Source organism: Lepisosteus oculatus, chromosome 23 (genome assembly GCF_040954835.1).
Source record: "Lepisosteus oculatus isolate fLepOcu1 chromosome 23, fLepOcu1.hap2, whole genome shotgun sequence".
NCBI lineage: Eukaryota > Metazoa > Chordata > Actinopteri > Semionotiformes > Lepisosteidae > Lepisosteus > Lepisosteus oculatus.
In genome coordinates, this window is record NC_090718.1 from 3,271,466 (window position 1) to 3,298,724 (window position 27,259).

General features: G+C 40.9%; 2 protein-coding genes and 1 long non-coding RNA gene across 5 annotated transcripts; all 3 read left to right on the plus strand.

Moving 5' to 3' along the window:
* The first annotated feature begins 246 nt into the window (after positions 1 to 246).
* Positions 247 to 9,098, plus strand: LOC138224708 (CD209 antigen-like protein B). Its single transcript, XM_069182720.1, has 8 exons — positions 247 to 422; positions 2,100 to 2,183; positions 4,070 to 4,153; positions 4,836 to 4,940; positions 5,837 to 6,133; positions 6,362 to 6,513; positions 7,548 to 7,654; positions 8,016 to 9,098. The coding sequence occupies exons 1-8, from the start codon at positions 359 to 361 to the stop codon at positions 8,167 to 8,169; spliced, it is 1,047 nt and encodes a 348-aa protein (XP_069038821.1). The 5' UTR covers positions 247 to 358; the 3' UTR covers positions 8,170 to 9,098.
* A 6,501-nt stretch (positions 9,099 to 15,599) lies between these two features.
* Positions 15,600 to 22,800, plus strand: LOC107075722 (CD209 antigen-like protein B). 3 transcript variants are annotated; one of them, XM_069182724.1, is made up of 8 exons: positions 15,600 to 16,172; positions 16,624 to 16,734; positions 18,164 to 18,244; positions 18,957 to 19,058; positions 19,930 to 20,121; positions 20,350 to 20,501; positions 21,602 to 21,708; positions 22,310 to 22,800. In XM_069182724.1, exons 1-8 carry the CDS (start codon positions 16,070 to 16,072, stop codon positions 22,347 to 22,349), a joined length of 888 nt encoding a protein of 295 aa, XP_069038825.1. In that variant the 5' UTR covers positions 15,600 to 16,069; the 3' UTR covers positions 22,350 to 22,800. The 3 variants fall into 3 exon arrangements, with proteins under 3 accessions (XP_069038825.1, XP_069038824.1, XP_069038823.1); XM_069182723.1 differs by having other exon boundaries at positions 20,350 to 20,474; positions 22,156 to 22,800; XM_069182722.1 differs by having other exon boundaries at positions 15,604 to 16,172; positions 22,156 to 22,800.
* A 2,837-nt stretch (positions 22,801 to 25,637) lies between these two features.
* On the plus strand, positions 25,638 to 27,070 carry LOC138224722 (uncharacterized). The gene is made up of 2 exons (XR_011183144.1): positions 25,638 to 26,152; positions 26,937 to 27,070. It is a non-coding gene; the product is annotated as an uncharacterized lncRNA (long non-coding RNA).
* The last annotated feature ends 189 nt before the right edge of the window (positions 27,071 to 27,259 follow it).

Consider the following 27,259-nt stretch of genomic DNA (forward strand, 5'->3'; position numbering starts at 1 on the left):
CCTAGGGATTTACATGTGATTTATTGTATGTATATATTATAGGGACTGTCTATCACACCTGTTGCCAGGTATCTATGTGTGGGTTGTTCTCATGTGACACTATTTCTGTTTTTGGTCTTAAATAATAGCTTTGCCAAAAAGGAGAAGCTGGTGATGTACGTATAGAAAGGAAATGGCTATAACTGTGAGTAAACCAGATAAATAGAACACTACCATTCTTTCTCTCTTCCTGTTCCTATTTCTGTATGTACCTCTAAGTCAGTCCTTTCTGATCAGTCAGAAGACAAGTTGGCACATCTGTCTGTATCGCTTGGTTTCTTTGGTTCTGTTGTCGGTGCGTGTATCTGGATCAGTCTTAATGTCGGAGGAAGTTTGCTATTCCACTGTGGACTTTTCTAAAAGCCCCAGTGCTGGAACATCTGGTGAGTCTCAAGGCAGTTAAACCATTTTGTAAACCTCTTCACTCTGTATGGTCTGTATCACCTTCTTTGTGTGTGGTGTTAAGTGGCTGTATTATCCTCTCTCTCATTAGTTTTCATGTGTTGTAGGATCTGTGTTATCCTGTTGCTGGGCGCGTTTACCTGCTGTAGGATCTGTATTATCCTGTCAAATGCTCTGGGCAGTGCTCACATGCTGAACTCTGTTTTTTTTGCCTCTCTCTTTCAGTGTTCACAGGCTGTGGAGTTTAACTGGCATTGGGCTATGCTCTTGCCTATTCCTTTCTCCTAGAGACATGCTGCCTAGACTAACAAGTAACTCTAAATTGTTCCTGTGTGTGTTCACCCTGCAACTAACTGGTATGCCATGCAGGCTGTAATCCCACATGCTCACCTTACTTTTTTGGGATAAGCTCTAGATTGGTGCAACCCTCACCAGGAATAAGATGATGGCTGAATGGGGTGGAGACCTTAACAAACTGAAGGAGATGCTCATCCCAGGCTTGTCATATCAGTGGAGATTTGTCACCTTCTGCTCAATGTTGGCAAAGACACTTGTCAACCCATATAAAACAATTGTCAGGGACTCATTTGAAATTATATATTATACTATATAATCATAGTTATTTTTACAAATCAGTGAAAAATCACTTAGCAGATGATCACTCTTGTAGCGGAGTGGAGCTTTACTCAGTTGTGTTTTCTGAGTGCCTCTCTGATCACTGCAACTTGTGTTCTTTGTAATCTTCAAACCTGCATAATGTACAGGGTGTTTTTTTTAAAAGAGATGTATGCACATTGCTATGGTGCTGGCCCTTAAGGGAAGAGAAGACCATGACTTCCTATCAGTAATTTCCCTTTTGTGGAAGGAACTTGCTGTGTAATAAGCATTCACACTGCTTTATTTCCTATTGAAAAGGACATTTGTAAAAGGTCATACAACTTCATATGTGGGTTGAGTCTTTACAGGAATGACCAATGGCATTTGCATACTGAGATCCTCTTCTCTAAATGCATAAGTGTGCTTTCCTGCAGCCATACCATTATAAAATCTTAGAGAAGTCAGGGTTTATCAGAGGAGACTGTTGCCCAGAGTGGAGCGATGTTGATTGAATGGTTTGACCAAATGTCTGTACACCACCATGTCAATAGCAAGTAGAACCCAAGTTCTAGGAATGTGTAAAAGTGTTAAAAAGCACATTTCAAAATTGACGGTCCATTTTAAAGGTAATCTGTGACATTGGGATTGAGATTGTGAGGAATAGTGCATTCTGAATATACTGGAGGCTTTTGAATTTGGGGAAAACCCACAAAGGACTGTTTGTAATATCAACTGTATCAATATATATCTCTCAATATATAACTAATATCAAGGTCATCAATCCAAGAGCTGACCTTTCAGCATCTACTAGGCTCACAGATGGTAATATTTTACAAACGAGAGGCCCTTGAGAGTAACACAGCACATGTGTCTCAATTACTAGAGAAGGATTCACAGCACGTTTGACATTTGGGCTGTGTTAGATCTCTCCAAAGCAATGAGTAGAAAGCATGATTGTTGCAGTTTGAGATCCCAACAGACCTTCAGATTTTTCAGACGGTGACAGGTGACAAGAGATGGAATGAGTCTGTGTGTTAAATCCCTGGTTCTGTCTCCGTCAGTGAAACAGGAAGAGGTGACCTATGAAGTGATCAAGACCACAAGATCTCCATCAGCTCAGACAACGCCTCCTCCTGGTCCACCAGGTCAGTCATAGGTCTTTGTCTTACAATCAAATAGAAGCTGTTTCCTTGTCAGACAAGCAGAGCTGTCAGGTGAGTGTGACTTCCATACAGTACAGTTTAATATTCTTTTCTGCATTCCAATTTGAATTGGGCAATTTCTTTATTGGTAGTTGTTTTTAATAATAACTAGCCTGTTTTTAGTAGTGTAGTTTTAGCCAATAGATGTGTATCTCTTCAAGGTACCTTTCTGAGCATTACAACTTTTGTGCTCAGTAGTTTTCAACTTTGCATAGTGTATAGTAGTTTAAAACACAGTGACCACTGTGTGTTTTCCCAAAGCATTATGCATGTTGCTATGGTGACGGCCCTCAGGGGAGAAGATGCCAGTTCCAGTTTCTGAGTTATTTCCCTTTAGCATATGGACTGGATTAGAGCAAAGGGAACCGGCTGTAATAACCATGACAAACTTATTTCATATTAGAATATTGAGAAAGGTCATGCAACACTGTGTGTGGTGGAAGTCCAACCAAGTCCAAACCTTTGTCAGACCTCCTTACTTGTTTCCACAGCAGAATAGTTTTACCGTCACTGTCCAGCCAGGAGAAGAGTTTTTACAGGAAGTGAACAATGGTGTTTGCCAGTGATGTCTGTGTTAAGCTCTAGGTTCTTCTATAACAGAACAGTCAAATTGCAACACTAGATATATAATCATCGTACACATTTAGAACCAAGTTCAACATTAATCTAAGCTAAGAGAGTTCTTTAAATGCAGTTTTGAGCGTCACCAGGGATCCATGCTTTCTTGTGGCATTTGGCAGGGAATTCAAATGTCTGAGGGCATTATTAAGCATTTACCCAGCAGAACTCTCTCTATAAGTGTGAGTTAGTACATCTCTGTTGACATCCGCAAATTTGAAACCACTCTTCATTTGCAATAGTCTTTTCTTTCACCCATTTGTCTTTTATGTACACTCTGCAGAATGTGATTTCTTTTCAATACAACCTTGTATGAACGAGATAATCCCCTTACTTGAATCTGTTTTATAGGTATAGGTAACTCCTTTACCACCACACCATCAACAATATCTAGGTCCCCCTATTTGATATCACTATTAAAGTCCTGGCGAACTTGGAAATATCTATAGAAATCTTGATTCTCCAAAGGGTGTTTCTCTATAAAAAACTGAAAGCTTTCTAACTGTTTTTTATGTTATAGTACAAAGTAGTGTGCTTAGTCCTTTTGCTATCCAAACTTTCAATCTATTATTCATTCTGTTTGAACTCCATATCATAAGAACACCATCTGAGTACCTTTGCTGCATCATTTAAGTGATGTTCTTTTATAACTGAATTCCACATCTTTAGTTGGAGCTTCATCCATCGATAAAGTATTTATCAATGACTTATCTAAGTTATTATTACTTAACAATGCCTGAATTAGGGGGTTACTCATAAGGGATGATTCAATGTCTTTCCACCTGTCTTGATAATCTGAGTTACAGGAATTAATCAAGTATTTAATTTGAGATGCATATTAGTAAACTTTCAAATTGGTAATGCCTTTCCTCCTTTATCTTTTGAAAGTTGCAATGTTTTGAATCTTATTCTTGCTTTTCTCCCCTGCCACGTAAATGAAGAAATCATTTTATCTGATTCTGAAAATTGTTTTGAAGAGACTTATATGAGGCGATCTTGTTATAAGAGTAAATATGGTTACATGTTCATTTTTACCGATTCTAATTCTAGAACTACAACTTATAAAGGGGGTTAGATTCTGCTTTAATTTTAACTATAAGGGGTCCATAATTAATTGCTGATAATGTAGAGATATCTTTTGCCAAACAGATTCCTAAATATCTCCCACCAAAGGTATGAGTGTTTTAAACCCCAGGTTCTCTCTCGGTCAGTGAAACAGGATGAGAGAACCACTGAAGATGTGAAGACAGCTGGATCTCCCCCAGCCCAGACAGCACCTCCTCCTGAAGCACCTGGTCAGTCATACAGTACATCTTGTTTTTAATGATGAAACAGAAACTGTTTGCTCATCAGACAAGCAGAGCTGTGAGCCGGGTGTGATTGATGTTTTGTTCACGTAGCCTCATGATAACTCATCTCAAAGTCTTTGGAAAAGGTAGTTTCAGTCTTAAATCTTTTTCACCTGTTAAATAATAAATGATGCCGTGCAGTGTTGAGACTGTGAATGATCTATGCCTCTATTGTCTGAGCAGAGAGACTTCGGTTGTGTTAAAGATTTGCCCTGTGACATTATAATGCATCACCTACCTATTCTAGTGTTTTCTCACTGATCTGAGAAGTCTTGTATCTCATGTTCCAATTCCACATTTCAAGAAGAGTTTTGGACACTGGCAACCACAACTATAGCAACATCTCCTGGCCTGTCATCCTAAATGACCTTATGCTTTCTGATTTATAGTGTAGTGGCTACCAGTATGGTATCATATGTAATCTTAGTTTCTGTAGCAGTTTTTTTTTACATTACAATAAATAGGATTGAGCCAGCCACATACCTTAGTGTTGGCATTGTATGTGTAAGTTTACCAGATTTGCAGTTGGCACTCCATTTCAATGAAGAAACCCCAGTGGTTCCAGTACCGAGCCTTGTGGAACTCCACTTAGGACCAGATAGCATTTCTCTTGATCTTCCGTTCACAGTGAAAGTTAGGCCCAGCCGTCCTCCTCCCTACAGACTTCCTGCAGTGTGTCTGGGGCTCCTGTGTGCTGTGCTACTGATTGCCCTCATAGCCCTGACTGTCTACTGTGAGTATAACAGTGTGTGATTAGTTGCAGTATGACTGAGTATAGTTTAGACATGTAGGGTATTGTGATCTTGCACAGGTAAGAATCATTTATTGGTTCCTAACTTTGAAATACATCCTGTATGCTCTGGGATCACAGATTAGTCTGAGTATTGTGCTTTTGCTGTGTTATGTTTCTTGTCTTAATATCATGATGCGTAAATATTATGTTAATAGTATTAGTAATAGTAAAAGTTGTTGACTTTCTTCTCTTTCCAGCATGAAATAAACCTATTACTTGTTGCATAGTAATAGCATAGTATGTTAATAGTATCAGCAGTTCTGGGCTAAAGTACAATATGGAGAATTAAGTAGAGTTAAATTGCAGACTTCGATACCTTTTTAGATGTTCACTAGGAATCATAATGTAGCCATTTCACCCAGAGGAAGAGATTTTGGGATGGGCAGGGGGAGGGAACAAAGGAAATGCAGTACTCTGTGTGCTTGTGCCAGAACTGACCAGCTGCTACTGTATGTAGATTGTCCTACCGTTTTTTTAAATTTATTGGTCAGTAGTTATGGTTTGGTTTAGAAATAGTCCTGTCTGTACATTCAAAGTTATTCCTTTTCTGCATTACAGTGTCACCCTCACCGCATATTCTAATATTCAGTAATAGGTCGAACCAGAAAGACATACCTCTGATAACCAGAAGGTGATAAGGTGTGAGATGGTGACTACTGTACATGGGAAAGGCTTGTGACCCATGAAACAGATTTTGTCTCATTTATCAAGATGCTCAAAAAGGGAATTATCAGAGATGGTGACTCACTACAGAGTGCAGTGAAGGAAACAAAACATTGCAGCTCTGTGAGAAAGGTTTTTGTGTTTTAAAGTACAGTAAATAATTCACTCCACAGGTATTGGCAAAACTCAGAACATTTCTCAGTTAAAGGATGAACTGGATCACCTGAGAGTAAACTACAGCAACCTGACTGCAGTCTGTGACAGGTTACAGGTGAACTTCAGCAACCTGACTGCAGCCCACGACAAGTTACTGGTGGACTTCAGGAATCTGACTACAAACAACACTAATCTGTCTGTAAGCAACGTGAAGTTACAGGAAGAAAGAAAAAATCTCACATCTGTGATCACTAAGTTGAGAAAGCACTTTCCGGTGGATCGGTACTGCAGTGTCTCAAACCAAAGCACACTAGGTGAGTTGTCTGATCCCTTTATCCCATTCTGTCTGTAAGGATTCTGATGGACTGTTTGGGCTGTTTCCCTGTTCAGAATGTTATGTTGATGACTGGGTCTTCCTGAGCCTCTGTGAAGTAGAAAGTTCAGTTTGGAAGTCTACACATTGAAGAGATGTGCTGGGTGGATGCACTGTGCTGGAGAGAGACATGAACTGATATGAGCTGTTGTCTGTTCTTACTCACCAGAGGAAGAGTGTAGACCTTGTCCTTGGGGCTGGGAGCTCTTCAGCACCAAGTGTTACTACTTCTCTACTGATAATCTCAGCTGGAATGACAGTCGCACTGCCTGCAGGAAGCTGGGAGCTGATCTGGTGGTTATAAACAGTAGTAGTGAACAGGTAGGGGGCTGCGTGTTACTCCTCTGCTACTCTGTTGCAAAATGAAAATTACAATACAAAAATTAAATGACAAGTGGACAGAAACTGATCCTTTACCTTTATTCTGAATTTAGTCTTTGGTATTTACTCATGAAAATATTTTTCTCCATACTTATGCCACTGTTTTTACAGTATAAGGAAAGGTAAAACTGAACTCCTATAGTCATAAAATTTAAAAGAAATATTCACACAGCCTATTGTGGTATCATACGGGCTGTGTTTGGCAGGTAGGTGGAGCTCTCGATAGATAGCATTAGTATGCCACCACAGCTGGAGAGTGTTTGGTTGTTAAGGAGATTCAGCTGAGGGAGTGATCATAAGATCATAAGTGTTTCCTTCTCAGCCTGCTGGTAAGATATAGTTGTTCAGATCCAGCCCAACAGGAATGACTGAGTCAAGGGTCTTCCACTGCTACTTCCTGAAAGAATTAGAGGTAAGGTTTGTTGAGACCAGGCAACCATGAGCAAAGGGCTCAGTGATGAGAGTAAGCCTCAGGAAAGTCTCAGAGGAGACCATGAAAAGGACAGATGCATGTGTGAGTGGGAGGCTGTCAGTCTCAGAGTCCGAGATGGCTCGGAAAGTTATAGATTGAAAGAACAGACTATGAAGGGTGTGTCTAGAGGGGTGAACCAGTGTGGTGTCCACAATCCCCATGGTATCACACTATCAACACTTCTGCTATGTCTGCCATATGAAGTCTCATGTGATCCCTTAAAACATGACAGCAGTTTTGTCTTCATAATTGTCAATATCACACGCTGGGTAAATACAGCAGAAAATAAATACCTTGATCTGTGGCATTGTATCTTAGAGTAGCTGCTCTATTATTCCTTTTTTCTCAGACAAATCTGCTTTTCCTCTGTGAGGTCAGTCACGGAGCCCAGTGGTGCCAATTCTGCCTGTCTTCAGTTTCACAGAGCACTGGAGTGGTTGTGTGTTTGGGGGCACTTGTTCAACAAGGAGACTAGAGGTGTGTCTTTCTGTTTTGTGCTCAGGAGTTCATCAGTAATCGTACACAAGGACTTCAATACTGGATGGGAATGACTGATGTAGTTGTAGAAGGAACCTGGATCTGGGTGGATGGGACTCAACCAACTGTAAGGTAAGATCAATGAAGATACTGATCTTAACCTGCACCTGTCCAAACAGAGTTTTGAGCTTTGTTTAGGTGGTGGAATAGACCTTAGACACACAAGCACGCACACACACACAACTGAGTACAGAGGAACAGATGCAGTGATAGAGCCCATGTACAAAGTAGACATTGGACAGGACTGAGCAGATGTGAGCATTTGAATGTAGGGAAGGCACTGCTGCTTCTGACAGGTGAAGGACAGCAATGGCACCAGCAGTTTCCACTATCAGCTGTACTGAGGGAAAGGTAACAGTAAGTCAGTGTTTCCCCTGTGAAGCTGATGAACTAAGTGAGTGTTTAAGTTAAAAAAAAAACTGTTGTGTTTCAGGTACTGGAATGGTGTTGAACCTAACAATTGTCAGAATGAAGACTGTTTGGCTACCACATTAGATGTTAAAGTAGTAATAAATTGGAATGATAAAAAGTGTGAATTACCACTGCTCTGGATCTGTGAAGGCAGCTCCCTGCCCCTGCCTCCTTAGACCCTCCACTGTGTGCAGCCACTGCAGGATCCTAAGGTGTCGACTACAGCTGAGTGACCTGTCTGTGTCACTGACACACCTGCCCTGACACCCACACTCTCACTGAGGCTGGTGAACAATCTTTAGTTTTACCTTTATTAGAAAAGACATACTTTTGAACATCTCATTACCTTTTCTCTGCTCCGTAAAACATATCTGAGAAGTGATTTATATCTGTTTAATGTAAAACAGTCTGAGAAGAAAACAAATCTGGGCTGTGCGGAAGAGGAGGGGATAATTATTTGTGTCTGGCCTGACTCTGGCTCTGCCTCATGTCGGCAAGGAATAACAGGTGCAATTTACTGTTCTTACAGTACATGTTCAATATACTGTAAGCTTATCAGACACTTATGCAAGCTTATACACCCTCCTGTCTTCACAAGTAAGAATGCGTTATTTCACTCTGGTTGGATTCACAAAATGGATGGTTTTTAATGGGGTAAATATTTTATAAATTCAGCATGATCTTTGTTTATTTGGTGATCTGAAATACTGTAGTCCTTTACTCTGAGAACATCAGAATCTGTCTGACATATTTATAAAGGATTATGCTTCTTACATATTTATAAAGGATACTATGTGAAATACGCACTGTCATGTCAACTGATATAGGAAGGTCTAATTGATAGAAGAATTGAAACAGTTCTGTATATATTTTTAAACTTGTTAGTTTTGTTTTTCTTACTAAAACAGCTTAAGGTTTATTTCTAAAGCTTTTCTGCTTAAACAATGATGCACTCTTTGATTTGCTTTAAATTTGAAGTGTCATGTACTTCGCTGAAAGTTCTTGTTTTAATATAATATTCTTGTAAGTGTGCGAGTTAGTGTCGTCAGCATCAACAGAATTTGTGACTGTGGCCACATCAATTACAATAAAACAAGTGACACTATTTTTGTGTTTCTGCAGTTCAGTGTTTCTTTTTTATTGTTGTGTTAGTCCTGTGTTCTGCAACTATACTTGTAGGTACACCCACCTTAGTCCAAATATGACCAGTGATGAACTTTGACACAGGTGGATAATGGTTTATGTGTCGTGTTCAGGTTATTACAGTCTGGAGACACTGTTTATAAATAAGCTTGGACTCACCAGATGGCTCTTTCAATGACAATGATAAAGACACGGAAATCGGTTGAGTTCATGTTTCAGCCAGAGCTTCAAGCAGCCAGTTTAATAAAAAATATTTGAGTGAGATCTGTGCACAGAGGGACACCAGCGCTGGGCTGCAGTGCACACAACTCACCAGATCGGCAATGCACAGTTATGAATCTAGTGGTGGAACAGGCACATGCAATGGGCTACCCAGCAGTGGAAAGAGTGACATGATCAGATGATTCATCCTTTGCTACGTTCTCTACACTGTACAGACCTGAGTGCTTTGTTTCAGCAGTGATGGGTTTTGATGGTGTAATGTTTGGTTTGTGAGATTTCCTGGCATAGTCTGGATGTACTGATTCACTCTACTTGTAAGACAAGGTCAGTGCTCATCGCTACTTAATGGTATTGAGTGATCATCTTCATCCCATTTTGCTGCACTTCTTCCTGCAGTGGGAGTGTCTTTCATGATGACAAGGCCCCAGTCCACAAACATGTGGTCTCCAAGTGGTTTGATGAACAGATTGTTGATCTTATTTATATATAGGTCTTCACCTTCTCAGTCAACAACTCAATTGAGCGTTCATGGGCTACTTTTAAACAACGTCTGAGACAGGTTTTTCTCACTCCATCATCCATGCGTGACCAAATCTTTCTCAAAGAAGAATTTCATATCCCTGAAGCAGAAATCCACATGCTGGTAGACTCTGTGACATGGTGAAAACATGCATTACAGTAACAAAGAGAGGCAATTGAGCCACAGAACATTTGCAAAGCCTGTGTGGTACAGTATCTGTCCTTTACATTGATGAATGTGTGCAATTGTGAGCCTCTCTGCATATATCATGTTCCCTGTTTTGCTTCTTTTACTTCTCTTCCGCTTCTCTTCTCCGATGCCCATACAGTCAAGAGCTATGCATCGAAACACCATCAATATCATTGGATTAAAGGTTATAAATGATGCCAAACTGAAGGATTCAGTCATTTTACCTTGAATGAATTGCTGTTTGTTACAAGTCAAGGTCTTCACATGATGATCTTGGAATCGACCGCTGTAAGGACTCCACCACAAGACAGGAAGGACATTAGCCCCTCCTCAATGTGTAGAAAGAATATATTAACAGCCCAGCAGCAGCAGGTTCCCTGCACTGTTTTGTAATCTTGTAACATCATCATAGAAACACTTCGATAAGTAACAAAGAATAATCATCACATTGCTGAAAGATGGCTTGTTTTTATTCTCTATTAGGACAAATCTCGTCATCAGGCTGTTTCAAAACAATACATCAACATTATAATGTGGTGTCACCAGGAGAAAGATTAACAAAACTATAATAATAAATTAAATTTTGGGAGATATCCCTGGTCCCTTAAAATATGACAGATTGGCCCAACCCAGGTTACTAGTAGATACAGTTTATACACAAGTATATACAGTGAGAGTGAGGGGGACTGGTGATTGTGTGAAGATCGCATTTTGGTGAACTGAGTCGTTGTGGTGTCGCAATTTTAGAGTGTCTTGTTCAGTGTTGAGACAGACAATGAGCTCTAACTGATACACATTTAAAGGACTGTTGTGGGCCCATGAAAACTATTTTCCTTAGTAAATGTATTTGCCATCCCTAAGCATAGTTTAACTCCCTGGAAAACTCTGAAAATTAGATTTGAGATGTAGACATTGTTTAATAGTTTTGTATGTAATTCATGTCATGTTAATGAGAATTGTTGTGGTTTAAGAATCTAATAAATATTTTTTGTTAAACCTAGCAATCACTGATTTAAAATATGTGGTTTTAGTCAGTGTGTCCAAAAACCCTGTCTTTTATAGGCCTGGAGCAGGTGAAATTCAAACATACAATTTAAGCATACAGTACTGTCAGACAATGTGATTTCATCTGACACTTCATAATAATTCAAGGGAGTTATCTTTTTTACCTGCGCTTAATGCGTAAAGTGTTTTCAAGGCATTGAATTCTGACTTCAGTTACTTTCCCAATTTATACAACTCTGCAGCGTCTCAAGATTAAGCCTCTCAATGTTTGATGTGTTATACAGTCCAGGCGGCAGATTCTAGAGTATATCCTGACCTATTATCCTGTTTCTGTCAGTGATACAGGATGAATTAAAAATGACACTGTCTTCCTCAGCCCAGGTGGCTCCCTCACCTGACCCAGAGGTTCTGTATCATGTTGTCATTATGTGCCTCTTTCACACGTGTTGTACAAAGAAGGTGTATCACTGTGTTACACTGAATTTGAATATTGATCCTGCATTTATTGATTCATCTGTTTGCTTTACATTTACTGGATCCTGCAGGTCCACCCTGGGACTGTAATGTGTGTGTCCTGAGAAGGGTAATCCCCAATGGAGAGAGTCCAGAAACACTTGCAAATTTGAAAGTTTACCCCAGACTTCGTTTGTCTACTCTGGCTGTAGTGAGTCTGGGGCTGCTGTGTGCCATCTTACTGACTGTCATCATAGCCTTGTGGGTCTTCTGTGACTATAAACCAGTGTTATGTTTTGTGTTTAATTTGTTTGTGTTTGTGCTTGTATCTGCTGTGCTGAGATACAGAAAGATAGACCCAGTAAAAGCCTCTTAAAGAGCCTGATTATATTGCTACTATGCAGAGTGCTTGCAGAAGAGCAGTGGAGATCAAACTGTAAGGGCTTGTGTTGAGCCTGGTGCAGTGTGTGTGATGAGGATGATGTGTGCAAGACATCAGCAGCTCTGACCTGGTGTTACCTTCACTATGCACAGCACATGTACTGTAGGTTGCTAGACTGGACATTCAGCACTAGAGAGCACATTATACAAGATGTGTCTCACCAAATTCTGAGTGTCTCTGTATTTGGAGACTAGAGGTGTGTTTCTCTGTATCTTGTACTAAGGACTACGCCAGTAAACAAGCTCAAGGACATGAATACTGGACCGGGCAGTGTGTTGCAGAGGGGGACCTAAATCTGGGTGGATGGCACTCAACTGACTTGAGGGGAAGACCAGTGGAAGGTACTGGTGGTGACTTTTGCCTGCCCAAACAGACTGTTTACAAACAAGAAATACTGTTTAAGAAAGAAGCAACACATTGCCTTGGGTGCTGAGTCTTCTTCAGGTTTCAGAAAAGACTGTAGACATACATATAGTGACCACAGAGCTAGATGCATTAAAAGAGCCCAGGAAGAGAGTAGAGGGTGGAAATGATTGAGCAGATGTGAGCATTGCAATGAACAGAAGACACTGCTGATCCTGAGAATGACGAAGGCTCAGGGAGCCGAGACATTGGGTTTGGCTGTCTAGTTTTACAGAGACCAATTAATCTTAACTTGTTCTTAAACGGTATACATTGAGGGAAACGTAGCAGGATTTCGGATAACAGTGTCTCCATGCAATCAATAACTGTTGACTATGATCTTCCCACAAAGGGATACCACAGTGGGGCTGTGATGAGCACAGGACTCCTCACTCCAACAATGCTTGTTTGGGAGCTCTCCAGCTGTGGAGAATGAGGTTCAACCTTAACCACAAAAACCAGATGAGTTCAGGAAATGTGCCAACCTGATGAACTGTTTAGTGTTTAGTTCCAGCAGTGAAGGGTTGCGGTGGGTCTGTAATGTTTGGTATGGTTTGAGTGCAGTCATTAATTTATGAGTTAGGTCAGCGCTCATTGCTACTTAATTGCTGAGTAATTATCTTCACCCCATGTTGCTTTACCTATTTCCTGCTGGGATTCTTTCTGGGTGACAACTTCCCCTTGCTCAGAGCACATGCACACTCCCAGTAATTTCATGGACATGATGATGAAGTCATCATCTGGGTGGCATCCCTTTCTCAGTCACTAGATCTGAACCTAATCGAGCAATGATGGGGAGTAATGCAGTGATGCCTGAGACAGTGTTGTCCACTCCATCGACAAAGTGTGGTGGATTGACTTTCTCAAAGCAAAAGGGTTTCTTATCTCTCCTGCAGAATTCCAGATAGTGGTAGACTATGCAATGTATATTGCCATTATACCATTATTACATGGTAGCTGAATGCATTACTAATGGACGTTTCCATTTTGACCACTACTTATAATTAAACCCCTTTAAATAACACTGTGCCATACATAACTACAGTACGCACGTTCCCTGGGTTATGCAACACCAGCTTACACAAATCTGACATCCTACTTGGGGTTTCCCTCCTCCTAGATTACGGTCCCTGAAACTTAAACCCTCCTCTACACAAATGAAGCCTCTTAGAAAGACTGTAGTAACAGTTAGTACTGATGTTCATTTTCAGAATCTGCTTGCAAGGCCAATAACAGTCACTGCCATACAGTTCTAACTAGGAGTCCCCTGAATCTCAGTTCAGACAGCTGAGTTCTCACTCCTAGAACAGCCAGTAGTTCTTACACACCATCTCTCCAGAGAATATCTTTCAATTCAGTTCTTTCCCTCTCTCAAAGTCTAACCATGAGACTTAGTTCCTCACTTTCATGCTTGATTTTGAGGGTCTAACCCAAACCTGAGTAGACATCTACTGCTTACGCTCTCAACCCTTATACAGGGAAATCGGTTTCCAAGGCCTGACACCAATCCTATAAAAACATTGTACATATTTAGATGCATCTTCTCCCTCTCCCTGGAGTGTCTTGATGGGGCCCCCTGGTAGCCTAAATCCAGATCAAACAACTCTTTCAGAGTCAAAAAGAAATATTGTCAAGGTAAGAGGAGTCTACGGTACTCGTGTAAAGAGCAAGTAGTGTGGCAAGTTTTTTCTGTGGATGAGCAGCAAAGGGATGTGGGGGAGCTTTCCATTCCTTCTCTCTCAGTACCTCATGGACTGTTTGCTGCTGATTGCGATCAGCACACACACCTGTTAACCATGTCAATGTAAGGATAATAAACCCTGGTGAACCTGCAGTTCTGCTGTCCTGTTCCTCATTCCTCACTCACTGACACAACCAGAGCAAATACATCAGCAATTCCTTTATATAAGTCTCATTGTAATCAAGGGTTACCCTCTTTCTAATCCAGAAGCCATTAAGATAACTTCTTTCTGTTTGTTCAACTGTGACAGTGTAGTTTAACAACATCTTCCCGAATTCTGGATATCATCATAACATTTCATACTTATTGTGGCAGCTTTAGGTGCCTGAGAAGTGTCTCATAGATCTTAGGTAATGTTTGTGACACTTGGAAGAGTTAGCACTTCTAGCTTCAAAGCAGGGAGGATGTTTGCCGAGTTCTGGGGGGGGTCACTTCAGCAAAAACAATTGCAAACTTGACCTTTGCTGTACCTAGGTAAGTTGTGGGTTAATGATTGTCAATGAGCAGTACAGAAACAGTAGAAGATCACATTAAGAGCACAGAGAAGAAGAGTAAGAAACACGAAGGAAGGAGAGATGGTCTAGAGGAGTTGGTATTTGAAGCATGCTCCTGGTGAGAGCCCCTACTTCATGATCATCCAAACCGGATCTGACCGGAGCTAAATATTTGAACCTTTTTAGAGAGCTTGCTAGATTGTGTGTTTAGGGAACTTGGGCTTCCTGGGCAGAAGATACCTCAGTTAGAAACGTGCTTCCTGCTTGGGGCGCATTTCTAGAACCGGTACAGTAGATACAGTCAGCTCCCATTTATTTTGGGGCATCCGGGGTGCCGACCAAGAGATTAAACTGTGTGTTGTATCGCATTTATTTAGAAGGCAGCTGATCTCTCATTTGGCCTCTGCAGACACGAACTAGAGAACACGTCAGGGCTGTGAAGATTAAAGATCTCTCCAAGCCCATTGTTTCTCATTTCACCTCTGACGGCCACGACCACTCTAATCTCTCCGTCTGTGTTCTCAAAGACGGTTTTCCGAACTCATACATCAGAAAGACCACCGAAACTAAAATTATTCTGCAGCTAGGATCACACATTCTCCCTTCCCTTAACGATAGACTACTGTTCTTTTAAATTTTCTCCATTCATTGGAAGTTTCATTTCACACCTCTCTGCACCCATTCTGACTTCACACCTCTTGATTGGCCTCTCTTTCTGTCCCCTGCTCCCGCCTCTCACTCCTCCTTCCTCCCAACCTTTGTTCTCCCGCTACTTTACCTTTGCCTACTGCCCTGTCTCTCTCACACCTGAAGAAGGCTCCACGGCCGAAACGTTGTGTTCTCTTTCCTCTTTTTTTTCAGCATGGAATAAACCTATTACTTGTTCCTTTGCAGCCTACGCATGCTGACGCAGCTACCCACATGAATTAAGAGTTCTGTACTTCGTAGAGTTTGTTTTTTTTTCTGGGTGATTAGAATGTTAGGCCTTGTTTTTTTATAAATATTGTACATAGAGTAACTTGTGTGTTATATGTTTTGATGGTATAATCTAGATGGTGTCTAGACATTAATAAACATTTGTTGAACCAAGAGTGCTGGATTATTACTTTTTTCACCAAAGCTGTTCCAGAGAATAAGGAATTCACTTGCCTTTAGTTATACCCACCGTTCTGGTATTCTCTGGAGAAATCACTAATAATTTTGGGGTTATGAATAATTAGTTTACTTATTGATGAGACCCATCAGCCAAATCCTGGTTTTCACCATTTTCGTTACCCCCTCTTTGTAACTGTACTGTACTTCTATATTGTATTGTGATTTACTTCCAGTAGACTGATTGTAGCTTCCTCTTAATGTCATACATAACTAGCACTCAGTGTTTCCACAGTCCTCAGAGTGAGGGAGTAGTACTGTAACAGCTCACGTTACTGCCCAGGACAGCATCTGTAAACACACAGCACAGTCCATGGCTTCAGATGGTACACACTCTGGACTGGTCACCCCAGACAAGGATTCATACTGCACAATGTATGAGAACACAACCTGCAACCCAAGAGTGGGGTACACAGGTGAGTATGGCTTTGGGATCTCTTATTCCATAGTCAACTTTGACAAGGCAGTGAAGAGTTTAGATGAAATGGAGATCAGCAGTTATAGATTGTGAAGCTGTAGCCTGGTCCTGAACCTCAGATTCGTAATGACTTCAGATTAATAATGTATTTTCTACAGGTCATACCTGGTGTTCGAAGGACTTAATGATATTGCTTTGTTCCTCAGAAGTGCTAGACTGTGTGTTTAAGAGCTGGAGCTGATCTAATTACTATAGAGTGAAAGGTGAACAAATGAGGAGACGGACGCTCTTGATAAGATGTGACTGGTGATTAGAAATTAAATCTTAAATTAAAAGAAAGATGCGATCGCATACAGAACAGATGCTCAGTGTTAGCACAATCCTCAGAGTGAGAGCCCAGTAATGTAAGAGCATAGGTTAATGACCAGGGAGCTTCTCTGCACACACAGCACAGTCCATGGCTTCAGACGGTGTATACTCTGGACTGGTCAACCCAGATGAGAATGTGTACTCCACAATGGATCAGAACCCACCCAGAAAGCCAGGAGTGCATCATATACGTGAGTACAGCTGTGCAAGCTCTTATGTTCAAAGCTGTTATATGAGAATTGTAATTGCTTAGGACAGTTTAGTGCACTACATAGTGAGCAGACAAATAATAATAATGCCTAAACTTTGGAAAGAGTTTGTATTGAAAGTAATGTTAGAAAAGCTTAAGCTATCTCCTAACTTTCAGATTAATGATTAATGTATTTTCTATAGTTGAAACCTGGTGTGTGAAGGGCGTACTTAATGATAGGTCAAGTAGGGAGCTGTGTCAGCATGTGTAGGCTGCAACGGGACAGGTAACAGATTTATTCTAGGCTGAAAAGAAAAAAAAGGGAAGAACACACCCGAAGAAGGCTCCAAAGCTGGAATGTTGTGTTTCCTTTCTTTTCTTTTCAGCATGGAATAAACACGTCAACTGTTCCCTTACTTCATGATATTGCTTTGCTCCTGTGAAGTGCTGGTCCGTGTGTTTAAGAGCTGAAGTTGGTTTCATTACTGTAGAGACAAGAGCAAGTGAGGAGACAGGTTGTTTGATAACACTGCAGTTATTTTCACACTCCCCTCTGGGAGTCTGTAACAGTCTGCCCAGCCATGTTGTTAACTTTCACAGCTGGACTTCTCTCCATGTGTAGATGAGCACTGAAGAAGGAAGCAGGAAGCCTCCTCTGGTCTTTATGCTTTCAATCAATCAGCTGCATGTGCTTCTGTCAATGTCCAGCCTCTTCTCTTTGTCATGATGAAGTTCAATGGCTTCAATCATTCTGTTACTGTGGTTTTTCTGAACATGAGACATGAAACAATAAGAGATTGTCGCAGGACTAAAGCTTGAAAGCTGACATCCCCTTATTTCTGTCTGTACTGTATGTGTGTTTGTTTTTCCCCCACATTGTGTTCCTTTCAGTGTCACATTTATACAGCATCTGTGATATCTGTTGTTAAGGGTGATGAAAATTTGCTTTTGTGAGCTTTACGACATCTACTGTCTCATGTTCCCTGTTTTGCATGTTTTGTTTCTCTGTACGATAAAGACCTGTGTATGTAAACAACATTAATATATCGGATGCAAAGGTTAAACATGACCCAATGAGAACGATTCAGTTCTTTACCTTGGGATTTATTGATACCTGTTACAAATCCACATCTTCTCATGCTGACCACTGTAAAGAATCCGACACAGAGTCAGAGAAAGAATATTACTGCCCAATCAATCTGAAGAATTCAATTTAACACCCCAACTGCGACAGAGCTTCTCCTGCACTTTCTGATATCCAATACCAGTGAGTGAAAGAAGCTCTTCCAGGAAATCACACAGGCAGAAGAGATGTCATCAAGCTGTTGCCAAACACTATGCCTGTAAAGTATCTTTTTTTTGCAGTCTCAAAGTTCCACAGAGATGGTATGAATCTGTGTGTTAAATCCCTGATGCTCTGTCTCTATCAGTGAAACAGGAGGTGACCTTTGAAAAGATAAAGACAGCTGGACCTCCCTCAGCTCAGACAGCAGCTCCTTTTGGACCTCCAGGTCAGTCATTCATCTTGTCTTTTTACAATGAAGTACAAAGTGTTTCCTTGTCAGACAAGCAGAGTTGAGCGGTGGATGTGTTTGATATTCTCAGACATATCAAAGTCTCATGATCACGCATCTCAAAGTTCATAGAAAAGGTAATTTTTCTCCTTTCAGTAAAACATCCTTATCACCTGTTAAGAAAGAAATGGTGCCATATGGTGTTGAGGCTGTGAATGATCTATGCTGCTATTGTCTGAGCAGAGAGTGTTCTGTTTTGTTAAAGACTTGCACTGTGATGGTATAATTCATCACCTACGTTTTCAAGTGTTTTTTGTTTCTATTCTAGTGTTTTGTATTCTCACTGATCTGAGAAGTCTTGTACCTTATGCTCAAAGTGCACATTTCAAGGAGTTCTGGATGCTGGCAATCACAATTATAAAACCATCTACTGGACTTTCGTCGTAAATGTCTTTATCTTTATTCTGATAGCATAGTGGCTACCAGTTTACTTAATGCATCTTGTTTTCTGCAGCAGTTGTTTTTAACATTACAATAGCTAGGAATGAACCAGTCATATACCTTAGTGTAAGCATTGTATGTGCAGCTTTACCAGATTTTCAGTTGGTGCTCTATCATTGCTATGAAGAAATCCCAGTTGTTCCAGTACTGAGCCTTGTGGAACTCCACTTATGACCAGACAGCACTTCTCCTCATTTTGTGCCTACAGTGAAAGCTAAGCCCAGCCCTCCTGCCTATAGACTGGCTGCAGTGTGTCTGGGGTTGCTGGGTACTGCTCTATCGATTACCATCATAGCTTTCATTGTCTACTGTGAGTATAACAGTGTGTTTTTAGCTGCAATATGACTAGTTTAGATGTGTATGGTGGTTGCACTGTGCATAGTTGTCTTGTACAGGGAAGAGTTATTGACTGTTTCCTAGCTTTGAAAAACATCATGTTCTCTCTGGGATCATACAGTAAAATAATAACTTTGTGTTGTGTTTTTGTCTGATTTGAGACATTGATTGATGCAAAGTTAATAGCATCAGCAGTTGTGGACTACAGAACAGTAGGGAGAATTAAGTAGTCCTGGAAAATTTCACTTCAATGCCTTTTTGAAAATGTTCACTAAGAATCATATTGTAGTTGTTTCTGCACCTGATATTTGTCAGCGAGACCCCTTGAGTTGTGTATCTTGAGGAGGGGTGGGGGGAGGTATTTGTGCAGTTACCTAGCAAGCAAAGAGACTCTGAAGGAAATGCAGCACTGTGTGTGTTTGCACTAGAACTGACCTGTTGCACTGTAGACTGTCCTTCACATATTTCATTACTGTCTAGGAGTTATGGACGTTAAGTTTGGGAATAGCGCTCTCTGTACATTAAAAGGGCATTAAAAGCTACTTCTTTTATTCACTACAGTGTCAACTTCAGTCATTCATGTTACAATATTCAGTAATTGTTCAATCTAGAAAGACATACAGTACCTCTGAAAACTAGAAATGATCAGGTGTCATTTAGTGACTACATGGAAAAGGCTTGTGACCTGTGAAACAGCTTCTGTTGCATTTGTCAAGATGTTACAAGAAAAAATTTAGTGAGATGATGACCCACCACAAAATGCGGTGAAGGAAATAGGATATTACGACTCTGTGAGAAAGGTTTTTGTGTTTTAAAGTACAGTAAATCGATATTTGTCACCACAGATATTGAGAATTCTCAGAACATTTCTCAGTTAAAGGATGAACTGGATCACCTGAGAGTAAACTACAGCAACCTGTCTGTAGGCAAAGCGAAGTTACAGGAAGAAAAAGAAAATCTCACATCTGTGATCACTAAGTTGAGAAAGCACTTTCCGGTGGATTGGTACTGCAATGTCTCAAACCAAAGCACACTAGGTGAGTTGTCTGATCCCTTTTTCCAATTCTGTTTGTAAGGATTCTGATGGACTATTTGGGCTGTTTCCCTGTTCAGAATGTTATGTTGATGACTTGGTCTTCCTGAGCCTCTGTGAAGTAGAAAGTTCCATTTGGAAGTCTACACATTGAAGAGATGTGCTGGGTGGATGCACCGTGCTGGAGAGAGAGATGAACTGATATGAGCTGTTGTCTGTTCTTACTCTACAGAAGAAGACTGTAGACCTTGTCCTTGGGGCTGGGAGCTCTTCAGCACCAAGTGTTACTACTTCTCTACTGATACACTGAGCTGGAATGACAGTCGCACTGCCTGCAGGAAGCAGGGAGCTGACCTGGTGATTATAAACAATAGAACTGAACAGGTACTGTAGGTGTGGTACTTCACTGCTACTCTGTTGCAAAATGAAAAGTACAATACAGAAATTAAATGACAAGTGGACAGAAACTGATCCTTTACCTTTATTCTGAATTTAGTCTTTGGTATTTACTCATGAAAATATTTTTCTCCCTACTAATGCCACTGTATTTACAGTATAAGGAAAGGTAAAACTGAACTCCTAATGTTATAAAATCTAAAAGAAATATTCACACAGCCTTTTGTGGTATCATATGGGCTGTGTTTGGCAGGTAGGTGGAGCTCTCGATAGATAGCATTAGTATGCCACCACAGCTGGAGAGTGTTTGGTTGGTAAGGAGATTCAGCTGAGGGAGTGATCATAAGTGTTTCCTTGTCAGCCTGTTGGTAAGATAAAGAAGGAAGTTGTTCAGATCCAGCCCAACAGGAATGACTGAGTCAAGGGTCTTCCACTGCTACTTCCTGAAAGAATTAGAGGTAAGGTTTGTTGAGACCAGGCAACCATGAGCAAAGGGCTCAGTGATGAGAGTAAGCCTCAGGAAAGTCTCAGAGGAGACCATGAAAAGGACAGATGCATGTGTGAGTGGGAGGCTGTCAGTCTCAGAGTCCGAGATGGCTCGGAAAGTTATAGATTGAGAGAACAGACTATGAGGGGTGTTTCTAGAGGGGTGTCTAGAGGGGTGAACCAGTGTGGTGTCCACAATCCCCATGGTATCACATTATCAACACTTCTGCTATGTCTGCCTATACGAAGTCTAATGTAATCCCTTAAAACATGACAGCAGTTTTGTCTTCATAATTGTCAATATCACACACTGGGCAAATACAGCAGAAAAAAAAATACCTTGATCTGTGGCATTGTATCTTAGAGTAGCTGTTCTATTATTCCTTTTTTCTCTGGAATGAAACAGCATGTAGTCTTGTGGTGTAAAATGTCAGTGCTCGAGAGCAGACAAACCTGCTTCTCTTCTCGTTGAGGTCAGTCACGGAGCCCAGCGGTGCCAATTCTGCCTGTCTTCTGTTTCACAGGGCACTGGAGTGGTTGTGTGTTTGGGGGCACTTGTTCAACAGGGAGACTAGAGGTGCATCTTTCTGTTTTGTGCTCAGGAGTTCATCAGCAGTCATACACAAGGATGTGAATACTGGATGGGAATGACTGATGTAGCTGTAGAAGGAACCTGGATCTGGGTGGATGGAACTCAACTAACTGAAGGGTAAGATCAGTGAAGATACTGATTTTAACTTGTACCTATCCAAACAGACTGTTAATGAAAGATGAAAGGGTACCCCACACTGAAAACTAGAAAGAAGAAATAAAATATCTGAAGTGTTGAGCTTTGTTTAGGTGGCGGAATAGACCTTAGACACGCAAGCATGCACGCACGCACGCACACACAACCTACTATAGAGAAACACATGCAGTATAAGATCCCAGATACAAAGTAGACACTGGACATGACTGAGCAGATGTGAGCATTTGAATGTAGTGAAGACATTGCTGCTTCTGACAGGTGAAGGACAGCAATGGCACCAGCAGTTTCCACTATGAGCTGTACTGAGGGAAAGGTAACAGGTTTTCAAGAACAGTATGTCAGTGTTTCCTCTGTGAAGCTGATGAGCTAAGTGAGTGTTTAAGTTAAAGACAAACTGTTGTGTTTCAGGTACTGGAGTGCTGGTGAACCTTATAGTTGTGAGAATGAAGACTGTTTGGCTACCACATTAGGTGTCAATGATGTTAAAAATTGGAATAATATAAAATGTGAATCATCAGTGCTCTGGATCTGTGAAGGCAGCTCCCTGCCCCTGTCTCCTTAGACTCTCCGCTGTGTGCAGCCACTGCAGCTTCCCATGGTGACGACTACAGCTGAGTGACCTGTCTGTGTCACTGACACACCTGCCCTGACACCCACACTCTCACTGAGGCTGCTTAAGAAACTGCTGTTTTAAAATGTCACCTCTACCTCCGTTTCCAGTCACACTTGTCTTTTTACAACAGGAAAGATCAAACTTTATGTTCAATATGATCTTTGCTTTGAATTTTGATTGAACATTTTTATACATGTATTTTTAGAAGTAAAGCAAAATTCGGGGTTGTGTTGAAGGGGTATTACTGTCCTGCTTGATCCTGGTTTTTGCCTAAACGAATCAAAAAGGACAAGATGTTTGATTTACTGTATTATTTTAGACATTTGTCAGGATGAATCATTTTACATTTGTGGGTTTTGCACCGATACCTTTCGATTTATTTAGTACAAGAGCTGTAACTTTACAAGTGTCTTTATAAATAAAAAAGTTTCTCTGGTTTATTACTCGTTTTCTTTTTCATTTTATAGATTGCTGTCAGACTTATTTAAGAAGGTTTGTTTGAAATTTTAACCGAAATCTTAACTGGTTTAATAAGATACACTTTTAATATATGTTTAGACGTGTTCTGTATACGGCGAAATACGTGTCAATAAATGTGTCCACTGGTGTCTCATTTAAGACAGAATCTGTCTTTGCTGCAGCAATGTTCCTGGTCTTCAATGACACCTACATTTCTCTTATACTGTCCTCCCCCCCCCCCACCTTGAAACTACAGGTACCCCTGAACCCCCCAACCCCCCTTAGTCCTGATATCAGCAGTTATACAGTAGAACCCTAACAAAATGGGTGGTGGCATGAGTTTTGGGTGATTATGGCTAAGGATATGAGGCCTATTCCACTCTGACGTTGGCGTTTGGTGACTCTTCCGCTAAAGAGAAGCTGCAGAAACACCATCAAAACCATAACACTAAAACGGGACAAATCCAGACTGTTTGGAGTTTGGAATATACTGAAGAACCACAGTAATAATTACAAATCAGCCAAGACCAGGTAAACCAAGAAAAACATCTGCAGTTGAAGACAGAAGAATTCTCAATATGTTCAAGGCAAAACCTGCAACGACTTCCTGTAAAGTCTCCAACAACCTCTGGAGTACAGGGTTGAAGATGCCTGTGACTAAGAAATCTAAAGGCTACACTGCCATATTTAAACCATATGAAACGCAGAGAAGTGATGTCAACACGCCAAGAGGAGACAAGAAGCCTGTTGAAACTTCTAGAGACTTCTAGAGACATGATTACAGAAGAGTTTGAGTTACTGGGCACTTGGTCAAGGTATTGTGCTTTCTTGAAGTTAATGAGTACTATTGGGAAAAGCTACATATTAAGATTTGCTGGGTTTATGGCTTTATGCTACAGTATATTTGGAAAATCTGCTAAAGTAATTTATAAATGACCATGTGAGGTCTGAGTGTCAGTATACAGCCTGTGAATTTCAGTATTTGTCAAGAAAGTCAAATGTATCAATCTTTCACAGATAACAGAGTCTCTGTTGTGACAGGGAGGAGCATGGAAGACTGAATCTAACTTTCTTCAATCTGAAAGATGAGCTGCATCAAATCAGAATGAACTACAGCAACCTGACTGAAGACACTGGTGGACAGAAATCTGACTACAATCAAAGACCAGTTACAGACCCCCTTCTGATCCAGTCCTGAGGTCTACAAGCCTGCAGTGGCGCCACACTGGGGTCGGTCCTGTCTCCGGGCAGCCTGACAGAGAGGGACTGCTGGAGGAATACTGTCACATTCTCACAGAGGGAGAAGGAGCTGTATCCTGTTACAGCTGAAATGAGAAGTGGGGTGTTTGACAGATGTACAGAGGGGTTTAGACACAATAGTCAATACAGGATCAATTGCATAATGATCAATAAAGCCTTCAGCAATCTTGTATGATAAGAGTTAGTGTAAGAGAGGCCACAGTCCTTCAGATTTTACCCCTGGTTCCTTAACGATTGACAGATTTAAATTTAATTGAAATTTCAGATTTACAGATTAAAAATTATACCTGGAAAGTAACAACTCTGATCCAGACAGCTCAATAGACAGACGTGACAGTGACAGAGCTGCCAGAATGTGTGAAGTTAGTTCAGACAGACTGTTCTGCACTGTGGGAGAGACAAAAAAGACAAAATGAAGAAGACAGAAACTGACAAGCTACCACTAGAGTAAAAGATTTGTGATGAGAAGATGATTTCAGTCAGCACACTGCACTGAGCCTGTTAGCTAGATGAAAAGATCAGAAAGAGAGAGCACAACATCCCACTGAGGCTCATTCAGAGCTGGTGAGAGTGTGTCTGAGACTCTTGGCCTGGAGCTGGTGTCTGTTTTGTCAGCGAGGCTCAGGGCCAGGAGCTGGACTGGATAAAGATGACATTGAGGTCAGTGGAGCACAGCTGGGAACTGAAAAGGGCTTCATTAAAGCAGCCTCCATAGACACGTGTAGCAGTGTCTCCGCCTGGCGGCCACACTGTGAAATGTCACCTTCTGACATCGCTTTTCACAGTGTTACTGCAACTTTAAATGTCGACATTTGAACTGATAGAAGTAGTTCAGGTGGGTAGCCGTGTCAGCATGCGTAGGCTGCAAAGGAACAAGTAATAGGTTTATTCCCTGCTGAAAAGAGAAGAAAGAAAACACAACGTTTCGGCTGTCGAGCCTTCTTCAGGTGTGACCTGAACGTTTTCCTTCTTGTATATTAAACTGATTGTTCACTTAATCCTTTAACATTTAAATGTGTATCCTAGATTATTTTTTCTAGGCTACTAGATATAAATTATGTTTCGGAGTCCTGTAAAAAAAATAATTAAAGTTTGACGAGTATAATACTAAATAATAATGTACATTATATTGTAAAGCATGTTATTTACGTGTTTAGGAATCAAAACTGTCATTATTGTGACTCGTCCTTCAAAAATACAATTTACGTTTGAATATGTGGACTTCGGAGATGTCTTTGGATCTTAAAGTGAAAACCTAAGAAAGCCCGCAGTGTCAGTGATTTCGAAATAAAATGAAGCCTATTGATCGGGCTACAGCAGGGGGTGTCGATTCCGATAACTGTCCGCCGGCGGCGGTGGTGATACACGAGTCTATGGAGGGCTGGTTTACAGTGCAGTAGTGAGGGTCTGGTGTGTATTAAACACCCCGATCATGTGACTGGGGTCTGTACTCTCTGTTTATGAATAAGAAGATCCACAGCCAATCAGATCACTGGATTGAGCCCAGCGATGTCGCGATTGGTCAGTGGGGGTTATTGCTGATTGACAGTAAGTTTTCCCAATTATAGACGAGACTCGGTCCAGTTGCCCAATAATCACCGAGATTCAGGAGAGGGGCGGGAATTTTAAATGTGTTGTTGTTTCTCTGCGTTTAAGAAACAGTAAGGATGTATTATTTAGCCAGAAGTAACATTTAATCGGTGTCGCTTTTCTTTGTGAAAAATCCGAGGCGGCTTTTTGTGCTTTAGCTGTAAACTGTTGCGGTTTGTCTCGTATTTTGTTCGTTTGAGCACATGAAATCACGGCGCTAAGTTACACGAGTTGCTGTGGAAACTTTATTTCTGCTTCAGACACGTTTAGCCTCAGTGATCGTGAACCTTCGTGCAGATGAATTTGATGATGATGAAGAAGACGATGATGGTGGTGAGACCCTCGTGTGTCAGAGCGCGTCTTCTGTTACTGGAGAAACAGGACTGAAGCTCAGACCTTTCCAAAGGCTGAGTCCCTGAGCTGTGAGGATCATGAGGACCAGCTGGACAGTCCACTGTCCACTCCACAGCCCTGAGGAAGGAGGTAGGCAGGACAAGAGCTCGTCTTTAACAGAAGCTGTGAGAACTGAGGTTAGATTTTACTTTATTTTGTTTCCCTCTGAGACAATAAAGTAAGTAAGAGGTGTCCAGTCCTGGAGGGGTCAGTGTGTGTCTGCAGCAGGGCTGTCCAGTCCTGGTCCTGGAGGGGTCAGTGTGGCTGCAGATGATCCAGGTGTTTTTGATCAGCAGCAGCTGAAGAGCTGGGAAAAGGTGTTTGTATGGTCCAGTTTAACCAGTAACCAGCTGGTTTAGCTCCAGTCTCTCTCCTCTGTAGCTCTATACTGTGTCCACGAGAGATCTAGGAGACAGACAGAGATTACGTGTTGATTTGTGTTTGTTGATTTAGTTATTACATTATAATATTGATTTTTCTCAGCACTAGAATAGATAAAGAGAGAATACAGATTCTGATTTAATCTTTATTTAAAAATAATTCCCTAAACATTTAAATGTTAAATTTTCCAGCAATGTTATTGAATATCTATAGACATAGACAATGTTTTGAATATCTGTTATATATATATATATTGCTTTATATATACCTGTACAGATCTTACACTTAAACTTGTCTCTGCTGGATCTCTTCAGTTTGCAGTTTGTTATGTTTGTATTGTCTCTCTGTTCAATCTTATAATTGCCATAATGATGTGGAATAGTATTGTCAGTTGTTGTGTTGATAGGAGATGATCTCTGTTGTAGTAAACTGTGTTGTGCTCTTTGATCCCTCTGTCTGAGCTGCTCCTACACTGCTGTGGGTATTTTCTCAGGGACGGCCTCTGGAGAACCTGTACCAGCCTCAGGAATGGACACTGATATCAGCTGACTGGTCCTTCACTCCTTCATTCTGATAATTCACTATACTAATGTACTGTTTTAACATAATAAAGCACTCCTGAGCAAACTTTTAGTCACTTGTTTTTATCTTATTTTTGTTCTTTAATTAAAATCAAGTTGTGAACACCTCTTCCCTACTCTTGGGTTATATTATTGGTGATGAGAGAGCTCTCTGCTAGTCATTATATCGAAGAGTTTCGGGGGAACATCTGATATGAGCTCTGTGCCTTGTGAGGGGTGAGATTCTCATGGAGAA